At 45.0% G+C, this 18,072-nt stretch overlaps 1 protein-coding gene across 1 annotated transcript in view; it reads left to right on the plus strand.

Annotated features, from left to right (window-relative positions):
* Positions 1 to 18,072, plus strand: part of mgat5b (alpha-1,6-mannosylglycoprotein 6-beta-N-acetylglucosaminyltransferase B) — a 1,185,562-nt gene that overhangs the window by 145,979 nt on the left and 1,021,511 nt on the right. Inside the window, exon 3 of the mRNA XM_078570583.1 lies at positions 10,555 to 10,574. Coding sequence (XP_078426709.1) covers positions 10,555 to 10,574 — 20 coding nt within the window. The remainder of the gene's footprint in view (positions 1 to 10,554; positions 10,575 to 18,072) is intronic.

Genomic DNA, 18,072 nt, shown 5'->3' on the forward strand with positions numbered 1-18,072 from the left:
AAGAATTGTCACTTGCGCAGCCAGAGCAGCCCCATACCTCACAATGCATATAACTTTTTTTTCACTCATTAATGGGATGTGGGTGCCGCTGTTTAGGCCAGCATTAATTGCCAATCCCTAATTGCCCTTGAGAAGGTAGTGATGAGCTACTTCATGAACTGTTGTAGTCCATGTGGTGTAAGTACACCTGCAGTGCTGTTAGGGAGAGAATGCCAGGATTTTGACCCAGTGACAGTGAAGGAACGGCAATATATTTCCAAGTCAGGATGGTGAGTGGCTTGGAGGGGAACCTCCAGGCGGTGGTGTTCCCATTTGTCTGCTGCCCTCATCCTTCTAGATGGTAGCAGTCATGGGTTTGGAAGTTGTTGTCTAAGGAGCCTTGGTGAATACCTGAGGTGCATTTTGTAGGTGGTACACACTGCTGCCACCTTGCGTTGGTAATGGAGGGAGTGAATGTTTGTGAATGGGGTGCTAACGAAGCAGGCTGCTTTGTCCTGGATGGTGTCAAGCTTCTTGTGTGTTGGAGCTACACTCATCCAGGCAAGTGGAGCCTCCCTGCTGGTGAATTCCAGGTGAACCCCTGCAGTGCATCTTGTTGATGGTACACACTGCTGCTACTGTGCATTGGTGGTGGAGGGAGTGAATGTTTGTGGATGTGGTGCCAATCAAGTAGGCTGTTTTGTCCTGGATGGTGTCAAGCTTCTTCAGTGTTGTGGGAGCTACACTCACCCAGGCAAGTGGGGAGTATTCCATCACATTCCTGACCTGTGCCTTGCAGATGCTGGACAGGCTTTGGGGAGTCAGGAGGTGAGTTACTCGTCACAGGATTCCTAGCCTCTGATCTGTTCATGTAGCTACAGTATTGCTATGGCTAGTCCAGTTCAGTTTCTGGTCAATGGTAACCCCCAGCATGTTGATAGTGGGGGATTCAGCGATGGTAATGCCACTGGATGTCAAGGGATGATGGTTAGATTCCCTCTTGTTGGAGATGGCCATTGCCTGGCACTTGTGTGGCGTGAATATTACTTGCCACTTGTCAGCCCAAGCCTGGATATTGTCCAGGTCTTGCTGCATTTGGACATGGACTGCTTCAGTATCTGAGGAGTCACGAATGGTGCTGAACATTGTGCAATCATCAGCGAACATCCCCACTTCTGACCTTATGATGGAAGAATGGTCATTGCTGAAGATGGTTGAGCCTAAGATACTACCCTGAGGAACTCCTGTGGTGATGCCCTGAATTAGATGATTGACCCCCAACAACCGCAACCATCTTCCTTTGTGCCAGGTATGACTCCAACCAATGAAGAGTTTTCCCCCTGGTTCCATTGATTGCACTTTTGCTGGGGCTTCCTGATGCCATACTTGGTCAAATACTGCCTTGATGTCAAGGCCAGTAACTCTCACCTCACCTTTGGAGTTCAGCTCTTTTGTCCATGTTTGAACTAAGGCCATAATGAGGTCAGGAGTTGGGTGACCCTGTCGGAATTCAAACTGAGCATCAGTGAGCAGGGTATTGCTAAGTAACTTCCACTTGGTAGCATTGTTGGTGACTCCTTCCATCATTTTACTCGTGATTGAGAGTAGATTGATGGGGCAGTAATTGGCTGTGTTGAACTTATCCCGCTTTATGTGGAAGGACATAGCTGGGCAATTTTCCATGTTGCTGGGTAGATGTCAGTGTTGTAGCTGTACTGGAACAGCTTAGTTAGGGGCGGGGCAAGTTCTGGAGCACAAGTCTTCGGTATTATTGCCGGAATATTGTCTGGGCCCATAGCCTTTGCAGTATCCAGTGCCTTCAGCAGTTTCTTGTTATCATGTGGAGTCAATGGAATTGGCTGAAGACTGACAGGTGTGATGCTGGGGACCTCTGGAGAAGGCCGAGTTGGATCATCTACTTGCTGCTTCTGGTTGAAGATTGTTGCGAATGATTGAGCCTTACCTTTTGCACTGATGTGCTGGGCTTATCCACCATTGAGGATGGGGATATTTGTGGAGCCCCCTCCTCCAGTGAGTTGTTCAATTGTCCACCACCATTCACAACTGGATGAGGCAGGACTGCAGAGCTTAGATCTGATCCTTTGGTTATGGAATTGCTTAGCTCTGTCTATCACTTGCTGCTTATGCTGTTTGGTACATAAGTAGTCCTATGTTGTAGCTTCAACTGGTTGACACCTCATTTTTAGGTAAGCCTGGTGCTGCTCCTGGCATACCCTGCTGCATCCTTCATTGAACCAGGGTTGATCCCTGGTTTGGGGATAATGATAGATTGGGTGATATGCCGGGCCATGAGGTTACACATTGTGGTTGAATACAATTCTGCTTCTGCTGATGGCCCACAGAGCCTCATGGTTGCCCATTCTTGCTAGATTTGTTCAAAATCTATCCCATTTAGCACTGTGGTAGTGCCATACAACACGATGGAGGGTATCCTTAATGTGAGGGTGTCCTCAACGTGAAGATGGGACTTCGTCTCCACAAGGACTGTGCAGTGGTCACTTGACCGATAACATCATGGGCGGAAACATCTGCAGAAGACAGATTGGTCAGGACGAGGTCAAGTATGTTTTTCCCTCTTGTTAGTTCCCTCACCATCTGCCGCAGAGCCAGTCCTTCAGCCAGCTCGGCCTGTAGTGGTGTTACCGAGCCACTCTTGGTGATGGACATTGAAATCCCCCACCCAGGGTACTTTCTGCACCCTTGCCACCCACGGTGCTTCCTCCAAATGGTGTTTAACGTGGAGGAGTATTGATTCATTAGCTGAGGGGGGGTGGTAAGGTAATCAGCAGGAGGCTTCCTTGCCCATGTTTGACCTGGTTCCATGAGACTTCATGGGGTTCGGATTCAATGTTGAGGACTCGCAGGGCAATTTCCTCCCAACTGTATAACACTGTGCTGCCACCTCTACTGGGTCTGTCCTGCTGGTGGGACAGGACATACCCAGGGATGGTGATGGTGATGTCTGGGACAAGATCTGTAAGGTGTGATCCTGTGAATATGATTGTGTCAGGCTGTTGCTTGACTAGTCTGTGAGACAGCTCTCCCAATTTAAAGGCTAGTATAGGGTTAGGATCAGCGCATTCTAAGTCATCTGACACAAATGCACTGCAGTCTGACCATGGGTAAAGATGGTTTGTGCCAGTTCATGGAAGGGTGAGGTTGTAGACATATTTTGTTACAGGGGCCTCAGATGAGGATCTTCATTGGATGAACACTGATTGGCATGTACACTGAGATTCTGGGTGCATTGGCTAGCCTGCCAGATAGCCTCTTGTCACTGTCAAGGAGCATGGAAGAGTCTGGCTTCAAGATTTCAGAGGGCATTGTACAGATCTTGATCTCTCCAAAGCCTATGCTCCAAATCCCTCTAATGCTGCAGACCCAAAGGCACTGTAGCTGCAATCCCCATACCTTTGTGTTGATAAGTCACCATATCCTCTACCCTCTCTGTGAGGTTGCAGCAACACTCTCTGCGAAATCCAGCAACACACCACAACATCTCCAAAAACACTCCTGAACTCTTCCAGAGACTTTGTAATAGCACAGGCTATTCAAAATGACCTCACCTGCAAGTCGGTGCCTGACCCTTCAAAAGATCCTCGCAGCTGAATGCTTGATCTTTGGTGAGTGTTAAGTGAATTCATCCAGTCAACATGCATGGTTCAAAATTTGGCATTTAGGTGTCGATTCAGCCAGTAGCGCTGAATGACATGATAGTGAGTTGAGAAGCTCCAGCATATGCAGGGGATTGCCATTCTCAAGATAATGTGCTGCACAGGTCATGCTGGAAGTGTGTGGTGGTGCAGCATGCACTCCCAGGAGGACAATCAACTTTCACAATGTGGTACTAGGGATCTGAATTTCACGCACACAGATTTTTCATGGTGAGAATGCAAGTAGATATTAAAGCTTTGGGGACCAGGGTTCAAATCCCACCACAACAGATGGTGAAATTTGAATTCAGTAAAAAATTGGAATTAAGAGTCTAATGATGACCATGAAACCATTGTCAATTGTCGTAAAAACCCATCTGGTTCACTAATGTGGGAAATCTGCCGTACTTACCTGGTCTGGCCTACATGTGACTCCAGACCCACAGCAATGTGGTTGACTCTTAAATGCCCTCTGATATGGCCTAGCAAGCCGCTCAGTTCAGAAGGGCAATAAGGGTTGAACAATAAATGCTGGCCCTGTCAGCGACGCCCACATCCAATGATCGAATAAAAATAAAGTGAGGAAGTGTGAGGTTATTCACTTTTGTCATAAGAATGTAAAAACAGAATATTTTTTACAAGGCATAAAACGTGATGTTCAGACCGACTGGGGCACACTCGCATAAGGAACACAAAAAGTCAGCATGTAGCTACAGCAAGCAATTAGGAAAGCAAATGGCAGGTTGGCTTTTATTTTAAGGGGATTGGAGTATAAGGAGTCTTGCTACAATTATACAGGGCTTTGGTCAGACCAGACCTGGAATTCAGTGTGCAATTTTGGTCTCCATATTTAAGGAATTCAAATTTCACCATCTGCCATAGTGGGATTCAAACCCGGGTCTCCAGAGCTTTAAGATCTGCCATCTTGTTGCCCACTCATTTGCTATGTCTCTTCACTGCTTCTTTGTATCCTCACAGTTTGCATTCTCATCTAGCTTTGTATTATCAGCAAACTCGAATACATTGCTCTCCGTCTCTTCATGTGATGCATTACAGGCACTACAGCAAAGGTTCACTTGATTAGTCCGTGGGATGAGAGGGTTTTCCTGTGATGAGAGGCTGAGTAAATTTGGTCTATATTCTCTGGAGTTTAGAAAAGTGAGAGATATCTCATTGAAACATTCAAGATTATGAAAGGACTTGACAGGGTAAATACTGAGAGATTGTACCATGGGTGCACAGTTTCATGGTCGGGGATCAATCATTTCGGACTGAGATGAGGAGAAATTTCTTCACTCAAAAGGTTGTGAATCTTTGGAATTCTCTATGCATGAAGGTTGTGGATGCTTCATCATTGAATATTTTTAAGACTGAGATAGATTTTTGGTCTCCCTGAATCAAGGGGTACAGATAGCTGATGGAAAAGTGGAGTTGAAGCCCAAGTTCAGTCATGATTATATTGAATGGTGGAGCAGTCTCGACAGGCTGTATGGGTCTTCTCCTGTTACTATTTCTTATGTTCTTATAATTCAAAACAAAACATTACTTAGGTCATGGTTGGTGCATCGAGTGCTGTTCTAGATATTCATGATGGAAAAGTGTTCAAGCCAAAGAGAAAGGAGAATAGGAGAAAATCACTAGGACGCATCCAGCAATGAGAGGTTATAATTGTGAAGAAAGTGTCAAAAAATGATGCTTTTGTAATACAAAGTGCATCAAAAATTCAAGGCATATCTAAGATTTTTAGGACTATGAATAGTTTTAAAAAGAGTTTTTGAATTGGGGAAATGGAGTTGATATTATTACTGTAAGAATGACTGAAAATTGGGTATTTATTCACAGCTGGTTATTAGAACATGCTTTGCCACAAATGATTATCAAGATGGTGTAAAACATCTTTTAAAAGTACCTAAGAGATGTAATGGAAAAGGGAAGATATACGTTAATGATAGAAAGGACAGGTAAATGGGATCAGAATAGACAGTTCCAGGTGAACAGCTGATAAAGGTACAGGAACAATCAGCCAAAAACCCCTGATCTAATTCTATGATTCTTTATGGAGAATATTCTCTGTATATTTCCTAAGATGATGGTAGTGGATGTTTTCCAATTGTTTTTAACACTGATCAGAAAATAAAAGTGTAGTAGTAATGGTTTTGTTCCTCGAAGCAGGTTGTAAGTGTATTTGCTGCTATCAGCTGCACACATAATTGACTTTTATGGTAAGTGACATGTTTACCTGCAATTCTAATTAGATGCTATACTTGAATTTGAATGTTTTAAACCGAAAGTTGACCCTCAGACAGAGGAAGCTGTTTAACATCAAGCACCCATGATAAATATAAGGCTGTGGAACAAATTGAAAGAAAAGCAAGTACCATTAAGAAAAGGGTTTTAATATGTTTTTCCCCAAAATTAACGCAAAATGACAGCATTTGCAGCCAGGGTCAAAATCATTTCCACAGAAAAATGGCTTAATATTTCTATTTTATTATATTAAATATAGGGATTGATTCCTTTGTGTGTAACCCCTGTGACATTTATTTAAACTAGGTCCCTATTACAGGAGTCTTGGGGTGGATGGTGATGATGAAAGGCCACAGACCTGAAACATTGACAAAGGTTTTAAATTAGTAGTTGGATTGTTGGTGGTGCGTGTATGTGAGGTGGGGAGGGGGCGGTGGTGGGAGAGGGTCTACAAGAAATGTAAGCAGCTCAAGTGAAAACAGAACAGAACAGGGCAGGAGAACATAGGAAAGAATAAAGGGATGGCAATGGATGGCAAGGGAATAAATAGAGTTATTGAGTAGGAGCCTAAATAGATGGTTAAACATAAAATGTGAGGAAATCCTATTAAAAATTAGTTAAATGTATGTACAGCATTGTACATAATGTCCGTAATAAAACAGTGGAGCTGGAAGCAATCATGCGTTGGGAGGAACCAGACAGTTAGCATCACTGAGACATGGCTGCAGAAAGATCAGGACTGGGAATGATACATTGCAAGGTATAACATAGAAAAGATAGAGAGGGAAAATGGGGAAATGAAGTAGCCATACTTATTCAGGATGTATGGCAGTAGAAAAAATGGACTCAGCTATCAGCAGGAGAAAAATATAATCCATATAGTTAGAGATAATGGATAATAAAGGAATCATTGCACTAAAAAGTGTAGTCTGTAGACCACCTAATAGTGGAAGAAGAAATATGCAGACAAAATAGGGAGTTGAGTAAAAAACATAGACTAAATAATCATGAGGAATTTCAAATACCCTGATATTGATTGGACAGAAGAGGTAAGTAATGGGAATAAGGGAATAGAATTCCTACAGTGTGTACAGGACTCCTCCCTAACCCAAAACCTAAAAAGGTAAGGGCAGATTCGCTATTGGATCTAGGAATGTGGAATGAACCAGAGCAGATGAGAGAAGTAAAAGCAGGGGAACGTCTAGGCAATAATGACCTTGATATAATGTGCTTTAAGATGATGATAGAGAAGGACATACGTTTGATGAAAACCTAGTTAATAGAGTGGAGAAAAGCTGATTTTGAGGGGGCTGACAATAGAACGTGAGAAAATAAAATGACCAACAATATTGGCAACAACAATGCAGAACAACAATGGAAATATTTAAAATGGTGGACAACAGAGTGCAGGAAAAATATATTCCACTGAAATGGAAAGAACAAACTAAACACTAGTAGGACTTCATGGATAAATAAGTACATAAGGGAGCAACTGAGGCCTAGGAAAGAGGGATACATTAAGTACATAGCAGAGAATGTATGATAAGAAAGAATACGAAGAGATCAAGAGAGAAGACAAAAAACAATTACGGAGACAAAGAAGAACTATGAAATTAAATTATCGAACTGTAACAAAATAGTAAAATTGCCCTACACAGAGTTGGCATGGTTTTTATGAGCAGAATGGCCTCCTTTTGTGCCATTAAGACCCTACAGGCTCAATTCTTTGTCCCCGGGAGTCAGGGATGGAGGCAGAAAGGCCCAAAAACACCGGCGCTGGTTGGCATGTCAGTTTGTTCTCGGCACTGGTCATTTTGGAGGAGGCAGGTTTAGTGCCGGGAAGGAGGTTGCCTGCCTCTATAAGGTGAGCAGGCAATTAGGCTTGTTAAGAGCCTTGTTAATGATAAGTTTATGAGGCTGACTGGGATTTTAGGATTTTCCAGTTGGCCCCAGTTTCCTGATGTGATGGGTGGGGAGGGGGACAGATCAACTGCCTGGAGGTGGAAATACAATGGCAGGCTGTAGTGCCAGCATTCAATGCAGGCCCGTATGCAGCCTGCAGGCCCTCCCGGCCTGTCTGGGTAGGGGTTTAGCCAATGACCGCCCTATAGAGGGGCACTCCCTGTCTTCACCTACCATGATGGGCTGGCTGCTTTTTCTGCTTTTTAAAGTTGTTGAAATGTTGCTTGAGAGGGCATCTTCCTGTTGAAGCATCCCCCCAGTTAATTACATTATACTGCAGCCAGCTACTCCTCCAAAGGTAGAAGGTCTCTGATTGGCTCTCAAGCTTCAAAACCCCATACTTGGACAGGGAAACCTGTCTCTGTGTTAATTAAGGGTTCACCCACATGAAAATCTCAACTTTAATCAGTGTCCCCTGAAGGCAGGTTTCTAACTTGAAACCAAACCCGGCTCCTGTTTCTTGCCTGTGTAGGAAAAATTCAGCCCTATAATTCTACAACTTATTGTATTTTACAGTGATTAAAAACACTTGTCTTCTGTCAATTGTACATCAATTATGTTTAATTATATGCAGGTAAAGGGCATTAATTGAGGTTTCACTGAAGCACATGTAAAGAGATACTATGGTTGAGAAAAGGTAAAGAACTGTGGTTGAGTTGTAGGTGTATAGTTGTAATGTTTCACTTTGTAACTAAATGTAAGATTGAATAAAGATTGGTCCAGTATCATCCTACACCATTAGGCAACCATCCTCTGCTACCATGTAATATGCCAGTAAACCAATTGGTGAAGGATGATCATCCCCTGGGATTCAGTGAGTGAGCCTGTGAGAGACCCCAGGTGATGCTGTGAGACACCAGCCAATGACTGAGGGAAATGATGAGATCACCTGTGGGCCAACGTGTGCTACCATGACGATCATTGGCTACATGGGTTGGTAATAGGCACCAACACCAGAAACAACAATCCACAACATTACCTAAAAACCACTTCATATGCAGCACTTGTGGCAGAACCTGTCTCTTCTGCAATCAGCAAAAGTGCACCATATGAAGCTATCCCACCTCCAACAGATTTGTTTTACTGCATGTCAATCATTTTATGTAGATGGAAGGATGATGACAATGTCTGTCAATAAACCATAATAATTTTAGCATTGCAGAGTGTGATGCAGAATGTGCATTCTTCATGTGGATGCAACCAGGAATTACCAAATTTGCAGTTTTCAGTGTAGTGGGCCCATTGTGGAAATAACAGTTCTGGGATTTAAGGACTTCACCAATCCTCCTTGAATGTAACTAATGTTTTATTTTTTTATTTTTAACCAAATAGCTTAACAACTTCATTATTTCAGTGCATTTTGTGGGAATGCAGGAAAAAAACATGAAAACCATCAAGACAATATGCAGAAATCAACTGTAGTCTACAAAACCTTAGATCTCAATCTGGAAACACTGCTAATGAAAGTGCCAGCCAAAGATATTCCACAATGTGTCTAATGTATCTGATACACCTGGGCCTGAATTTTCAGCTTGGCGGGTGGGCACGATTGGCAGGCCTGGGAGTGGTCTGGAAATGGACCGCCGACCACGATCGGCCCCCAACTGCGACTTCACGCTGGCTGGCCAATTAACGGCCAGGCAGTGTGAAGCATGCGCTGATACATTCAGCGTTGCCTGGGTTGGGGGCTGGAGGAGGACGAGCACTGAAGTCAGCGGGGGAGCGCGGAATGAAAGCTCCCTGAAGGCAGAGAGCTGCCTTAGGGAGCTGAAGAATTTAAATACAAAAAAATAAGATTTTAAAAACCGGGAAAAAGTGCCCATGCATCAGAAACAGTCACCTCAACATATAGAACGTGACAATTCTGTCCAAACATTTTTTAAAAAATGTAATGACGGAAACCTCATCCTGCCTTTGGATGAGGTTTCTAAAAAAATGCAAAGGCCGCCTGGCTGATTCGCCTGCCTGCTAACCGTAAGGTTGGACGGGCAATGAAAAATCACAGAATCACAGAAAATCACAGTGCAGAAGAGGCCCTTCGGCCCATCAAATCTGCACTGACACGTGAGAAACACCTGACCTATTTACCAGCTATTGACCTAATCCCATTTACTAGCACTTGGCCCATAGCCTTGAATGTTATGAAGTGCCAATTGCTCATCCAGGTACTTTTTAAAGGATGTGAGGCAACCTGCCTCCACCACCCTTCCAGGCAGTGCATTCCAGACCGTCATCACCCTCTGGGTAAAAACGTTTTTCCTCACACCCCCCTTAAACCTCCTGCCCCTCACCTTGACCTTATGACCCCTTGTGACTGACCCTTCAACCAAGGGGAACAGCTGCTCCCTATCCACCCTGTCCATGCCCCTCATAATCTTGTACACCTCGATCAGGTCGCCCCTCAGCCTTCTCTGCTCCAACGAAAACAACCCAAGTCTATCCAACCTCTCTTCATAACTTAAATGTTTCATCCCGGGCAACATCCTGGTGATAAAAACAAAAAACTACTGCGGATGCTGGAAATCCAAAACAAAAACAGAATTACCTGGAAAAACTCAGCAGGTCTGGCAGCATCGGCGGAGAAGAAAAGAGTTGATGTTTCGAGTCCTCATGACCCTTCAGCAGAACTGAGTATAGTTGGGAGAGGGGTGAAATATAAGCTGGTTTAAGGTGGGGGTTGGGTTGGGGGGAGAGAAGTTGGGGGGGGGGTTGGTAGTAGGGATAAGCAAGCAGTGATAGGAGCAGATAATCAAAAGATGTCACAGACAAAGGAACAAAGACATGTTAAAGGTGGTGATATTAACTAAGAGAATGTGCTAATTAAGAATGGATGGCAGGACACTCAAGGTACAGCTCTAGTGGGGGTGGGGTGGAAAGACTAACAGGGCATTACAGGTATAGATTTAAAAATAATGGAAATAGGTGGGAAAAGAAAAATCTATATAAATTATTGGAACAAACAAAAGGGAGGGGGAAGAAATGGAAAGGGGGTGGGGATGGGGGAGGGAGTTCAAGATCTAAAGTTGTTGAATTCAATATTCAGCCCGGAAGGCTGTAAAGTGCCTAGTCGGAAGATGAGGTGCTGTTCCTCCAGTTTCCGTTGGGCTTCACTGGAACAATGCAGCAAGCCAAGGACAGACATGTGGGCAAGAGAGCAGGGTGGAGTGTCAGCCTGTTCCTGCCCCACGGAACTCATTTCTCGTTATCTTGACTCCCTTCTCTCTCCCCTTGTCCAGTCCCTTCGCACCTACATCCGTGATTCCTCTGACACCTTACATCACATCAACAATTTCCAGTTCCCTGGCCCCAACCGCTTCCTCTTCACCATGGATGTCCAATCCCTCTACACCTCCATCCCCCACCAGGATGGTCTGAGGGCCCTTAGCTTCTTCCTTGAACAGAGGCCCCAACAATCCCCATCCACCACTACTCTCCTCCGTCTGACTGAACTTGTTCTCACACTGAACAATTTCTCCTGTAACTCCTCTCACTTCCTCCAAATAAAAGGTGTGGCTATGGGTACCCACATGGGCCCCAGCTATGCCTGTCTCTTTATGGGGTATGTGGAACATTCCTTGTTCCAGTCCTACTCCGGCCCCCTCCCACAACTCTTTCTCCGGTACATCGATGATTACTTCGGTGCTGCTTCATGTTCTTGTCAGGACCTGGAAAAATTTATTAATTTTGCTTCCAATCTCCACCCCTTCATCATTTTCACATGGTCCATCTCTGACACTTCCCTTCCCTTCCTTGACCTCTCTGTCTCAATTTCTGGTGACAGACTGGCACCAATATCCATTACAAGCCTACCAACTCCCACAGCTACCTCGACTACAGCTCCTCACACCCCGCTTCTTGTAAGGACTCCAACCCATTCTCTCAGTTCCTTCGCCTCTGTCGCATCTGTTCTGATGCTGCTACCTTCAAAAACAGTTCCTCTGACATGTCCTCCTTCTTCCTTAACAGAGGTTTTCCACCCACGGTCGTTGACAGGGCCCTCAACCGTGTCCGGCCCATCTCCCGCACATCCGCCCTCACGACTTCTCCTCCCTCCCAGAAACATGATAGGGTCCCCCTTGTCCTCACTTATCACCCCACCAGCCTCCGCATTCAAATGATCATCCTCCGCCATTTCCGCCAACTCCAGCATGATGCCACCACCAAACACATCTTCCCTTCACCCCCCCCCGGCGGCATTCTGTAGGGATCATTCCCTCCGGGACACCCTGGTCCACTCCTCCATCACCCCCTACTCCTCAACCCCCACCTATGGCACCTCCCCATGCCCACGCAGAAGATGCAACACCTGCCCCTTCACTTCCTCTCTCCTCACCGTCCAAGGGCCCAAACACTCCTTTCAAGTGAAGCAGCATTTCACTTGCATTTCCCCTAACTTAGTCTACTGCACTCGTTGCTCCCAATGTGGTCTCCTCTACATTGGAGAGACCAAACGTAAACTGGGCGACCGCTTTGCAGAACACCTGAGGTCTGTCTGCAAGAAAGACCCAAACCTCCCTGTCGCTTGCCATTTTAACACTCCACCCTGTTCTCTTGCCCACATGTCTGTCCTTGGCTTGCTGCATTGTTCCACTGAAGCCCAACGGAAACTGGAGGAACAGCACCTCATCTTCCGACTAGGCACTTTACAGCCTTCCGGACTGAATATTGAATTCAACAACTTTAGATCTTGTACTCCCTCCCCCATCCCCACCCCCTTTCCGTTCTTCCCCCTCCCTTTTGTTTTTTCCAATAATTTATATAGATTTTTCTTTTCCCACCTATTTCCATTATTTTTAAATCTATACCTGTAATGCCCTGTCAGTCTTTCCACCCCAGCCCCACTAGAGCTGTACCTTGAGTGTCCTGCCATCCATTCTTAATTAGCACATTCTCTTAGATAATATCACCACCTTCAACACCTCTTTGTTCCTTTGTCTGTGACATCTTTTGATTATCTGCTCCTATCACTGCTTGCTTGTCCCTACTACAAACCCACCCCCCCAACTTCTCTCCCCCCACCCCACACCCCACCTTAAACCAGCTTATATTTCACCCCTCTCCTAACTATACTCAGTTCTGCTGAAGGGTCATGAGGACTCGAAACGTCAACTCTTTTCTTCTCCGCCGATGCTGCCAGACCTGCTGAGTTTTTCCAGGTAATTCTGTTTTTGTTTTGAACATCCTGATGAATCTCTTCTGCACACCCTCCAGTGCAATCACACCCTTCCTGTAATGTGACGACTAGAACTGCACACAGTACTCCAGCTGTGGCCTCACCAAGGTTCTATACAACTGCAACATGACCTCCCTACTTTTGTAATCTATGCTTCGATTGATAAAGGCAAGTGTCCTATATGCCTTTTTCACCACCCCACTAACATGCCCCTCCGCCTTCATAGATCTATGGACACACACACCAAGGTCCCTTTGTTCCTCAGAACTTCCTAGTGTCATGCCGTTCATTGACTACTTACATGTCAAATTACTCCTTCCAAAGTGTATCACCTCACACTTTTCAGGGTTAAATCCCATCTGCCACTTATCTGCCCATTTGACCATCCCGTCTATATCTTCCTGTAGCTTAAGACATTCCACCTCACTGTTAACCACCCGTCCAATCTTTGTGTCATCTTCAAATTTACTAATCCTACCCCTCACATAGTCATCTATGTCGTTTATATAAATGACAAATAATAGGGGACCCAGCACAGATCCATGTGGTACGCCACTGGACACTGGCTTCCAGTCACTAAAGCATCCTTCTGTCATCACCCTCTCTCTCCTACAACTAAGCCAATTTTGAATCCACCTTATCAAATTCCCTTTATCCCATGTGCATTTGCCTTCTTTATAAGTCTCCCATGTGGGACCTTGTCAAAGGCTTTGCTGAAATCCATATAAACGACATCAACTGCATTACCCTCATCTACACACCTGGTCACCTCCTCAAAAAATTCAATCAAATTTGTTAGGCATGAGCTCCCTCTGACAAAGCCATGCTGACTATCCCTGATCAAATCTTGCCTCTCCATGTGGAGATATATTCTCTCCTTCAGAATTTTCTCCAATAGTTTCCCTACCACTGACATGAGACTCACTGGCCTGTAGTTCCCAGGTTTACCTCTACAACCCTTCTTAAACAGCGGAACCACATTAGCTGTTCTCCAGTCCTCTGGCACCTCCCCCGTGGCCAGAGAGGAATTAAAAATTTGGGTCAGAGCCCCTGTGATCTCCTCCCTTGCCTCTCTCAGCAGTCCGGGACACAAATCATCCAGACCTGGAGATTTGTCCACTTTTAAGCCTGCCAACACCTCCAATACCTTGTCACTCCCTATATCAATTTGCTCAAGAACCTCGCAGTCTCTCTTCCCGAGTTCGATACCTTCATCCTCATTCTCTTGGGTGAAGATGGATGTGAAGTATTCATTCAATACCCTAGCAATGTCCTCTGGCTCCACCCATAGATTGCGCCCTTGGTCCCTAATGGGCCCTACTCTTTCCCTGGTTATTCTCTTCCCATTGATATACTTATAGAATATCTTGGGATTTTCCCCACTTTTACCAGCCAGAGCTTTCTCATATCCCCTCTTTACTCTCCTAATTGCTTTCTTAAGCTCCACCCTGCACTTTCTGTACTCCACTAATGCCTTCGCTGATTTGCTACCCTTGTACCTGAGCTAAAAGCCTCTCTTTTCCCTCTCATCATAACCTAAATATCTCTGGTCATCCATTGCTCTCTGGGCTTGTTACTCCTCCCTATCACCCTAGAGGGAACATGTTGAGCCTGTACCCTCCCAATTCCTTTTTGAACGCCCCCTACTGCTCCTCTGTAGACTTCTCCACAAGCAGCTGTTCCCAGTCTACCTTGGCCAGACCCTGCCTTATTTTACTAAAATCCGCTCTCCCCTAATCCAAAACAAATCCCAGTTAATTGTGCTGTTGATGGGCATAATAGCTCCCCCCTTAATTGACCGAAATATTGCGAGTGCGCAATGACGTCGGGACACTAACCCAACATCATCGCGTGCTATTTTACGCTCGGGTATGTGCCCGCATGCCAAGCGAAAAATTTTACTCTTGAAGCTCAATGCACAAAGATCATTGTGTCAACCTTAAGGTGTAAAAGTGTCCTTACACAATAGATTTGATACCATTGTGTAAATAGATCCATTTAGTGCCCTACATTTAGAAACAGTTACTCATTTTAAGGAATTGCATATATTCTATTATGCAAAGCAAATTTCCACAAGTGTACTTTGAAATGTGCCACAGAGAAATGCAAATGAAGCAATGGACGTAATATCTGGCTGTCAATTACTAAGGAAACCTCTCTTTCAAAGACCTGTACAATTTAAAGCATTTCTGTATTAAATTGTGAATTGTTTACTTGCAGGTATCATATTTGCTGTTGTAATTTGCATTTCAACTAGCTTCTAGCCACCTCTAATAATACTATTGTATAACAGCTAATTTAACTGTTGGAAAGGTGTCTGATCGCATTAATGAAATCAGATTTAACACTAGTAACATGAAGCAGTCGAATATGCAAATATGAGTGGCTTCATCTGAGCCTTCAGTATTAAAGCTGGGTGGGATAAATACTTTTTTAAAAATTAAATGTACTCTTGACAAATACAGTGGAAAATGTTATTCTTCTGGTATCGGCCAATGGCAGAAGATGTTATTAATAGTCCTGAGAAATCTTTGTCCCCGGCCACTTAATCTTTGCAACATTTTCCTGCATGAAATTCCATTGGAGAAGACAGCTTATTTTGTTTGGAATGTGGACCAGGATTATCTACTTTAAAGGTCATATGCAAAGGACATATTGGTTTTATTATTCATTTTTTAAAATAGTGAAATATAAAAGTCATTTTATGATTTATCTGCAGCAGGAAGTACACACATTTTATTGGAGTGACAATATTAACAACTTTGATTTACTGGTGTGGTTTCAGAGTTTTATGCATTTTTTTATTCTTTCATGGGATGTGGGCTTCACTGGCTGGGCCAGCATTTATTGTCCCATCCCTAGTTGCCCTTGGGGAGGTGGTTATGAGCTGCCTTCTTGAACCGCTGCAGTCTAAGGGGAGGATTTTTCCCTCATCGGGCAGGCTCGGCGGGAGTGGTCGGGAAGCTGACCGCTGCCCTCAATTGGGGCCGGACCGCGATTTCACGTCAGTTAAGGACCGTCCAACATGAAATGCAAGCAACAGTGCTCAGCGCTGCCTGTGTGAGGGGGAGGAGGACGAGCGCGAACCTTGTGCATGTGCGCGGGTGCGCGCTTGAAAATCTTCCTGAGGCACAGAACTGCCTCAGGGAGATGAACATTTTTCAAAATGAAAAATAAAGATTTCTGAAATATTATAAAACTCTGTCACATGTGCAGGGACATGTTATAAATGAAATTAAAAAATTTTATTATATTTTTATTTGCCGTTGGAAACCTCATCTGGATGAGGTTTTCTAAAAGATGCAAAGGCCGTTTGGCCTTTTCGCCTGCCCACCAACTGTAAGGTTTAACGGGCAGCAAAACATTTCTTTCAATTGCCTTTTTAATGGCCTTAATAAGCCTTTCAATTGTCGGTGGGCGCCTGCCGACCAGAATATCGCGCGAGTGCATGATGACATCGGGATGCCGCCCAAAGCTATCACGTGTCATTTTACGCTTGTTTGGGTTGGGCGCGTGCCCGCTTGAGGGGCTAATAATTCTTTCCTATGTGGTGTAGGTACACCCACAATGCTGTTAGGAATGGAGCTCCAAGATTTTGACCCAGCAACAGTGAAGGAACAGCGATATATTTCCAAGTCAGGATGGTGAGTGACGTGCAGGGGAACTTCCAGGTGGTGGTGTTCCCATCTATCTGCTGCCTTTGTCCTTCTAGATGGTAATGGCTGTGGGTTTGGAAGGTGCCGTCGAAGGAGCCTTGGTGAATTCCTGCAATGCAACTTTAGATGGTACACACTGCTGCTCTTGTGCATTGGTGGTAGAGGGAGTGAATGTTTGTGGACATGGTGCCAATCAAGCGGGCTGCTTTTTCCTGGACGGTGTCAAGCTTCTTGAGTGTTGTGGGAGCTGCACTCATCCAGGCAAGTGGAGAGCATTCCATCACACTCCTGACTTGTGCCTTGTAGATGGTGGACAAGCTTTGGGGAGTCAGGAGATCAGTTACTCGTCGCATGATTCCTAACCTCTGACCTGCTCTTGTAGCCACAGTATTTATATGGCTAGTCCAGTTCAGCTTCTGGTCAATGGTAACCCCAAGGATGTTGATAGCGGGGGATTCAGTGATGGTAATGCCATTGAACACCAAGGGGCGATGACTGGATTCTCTCTTGTTGGAGATGGTCATTGCCTGACACTTGCGTGGCATGGATGTTACTTACCACTTCTCTGCCCAAGCCTGGATATTGTCCAGGTTGTGCTGCATTTGGACATGGGCTCCTTCAGTATCTGAGGAGTTGCGAATGGTGCTGAACATTATGCAATCATCAGCGAACATCCCCCCTCCTGACCTTATGATGAAAGGAAGGTCATTGATGAAGCAGCTGAAGATGGTTGGGCTGAGGACACTACCCTGAGGAACTCCAGCAGTGATGTCCTGGAGCTGAGATGACTAACCTCCAACAATGACAGCCATCTTCCTTTATGCTAGGTATGACTCCAACCAGCGGACAGTTTTTCCCCAGATTCCCATTGACTCCAGTTTTGCTGGGCCACCCTCAGTCAAAGGCTGCCTTGATGTCAAAGGCAGTCATTCTCACCTCACCTCAGGAATTCAGTTCTTTTGCCCATGTTTGAACCAGGGCTGTAATGAGATCAGGAGCTGAGTTTCCCTGGTTGAACACCCTGGGCATTAGTGAACAGGTTATTGATAAGCAGGTACCACTTGATAGCACTGTTGATGACCCCTTCCATTACTTCACTGATGACCGAGAGTAGACTGATGGGGTGGTAATTGGCCGGGTTGGATTTCTCTTGCTTTTTGTGTACAGGACATACCTGGGCAATTTTCCACATAGCCGGGTCGATGCCAGTGTTGTAGCTTAGGTTAGGGGCACGGCAAGTTCTGGAGCACAAGTCTTCAGTACTATTGCCAGAATATTGTCAGGGCCCATTGCCTTTGCAGTATCCAGTGCCTTCAGCCGTTTCTTGATATCACATGGAGTGAATCGGATTGGCTGATGACTGGCACCTGTGACGCTGGAG

The sequence above is a fragment of the Cetorhinus maximus genome, chromosome 24, assembly GCF_964194155.1.
Source record: "Cetorhinus maximus chromosome 24, sCetMax3.hap1.1, whole genome shotgun sequence".
In the NCBI taxonomy this organism is placed as follows: Eukaryota; Metazoa; Chordata; class Chondrichthyes; order Lamniformes; family Cetorhinidae; genus Cetorhinus; species Cetorhinus maximus.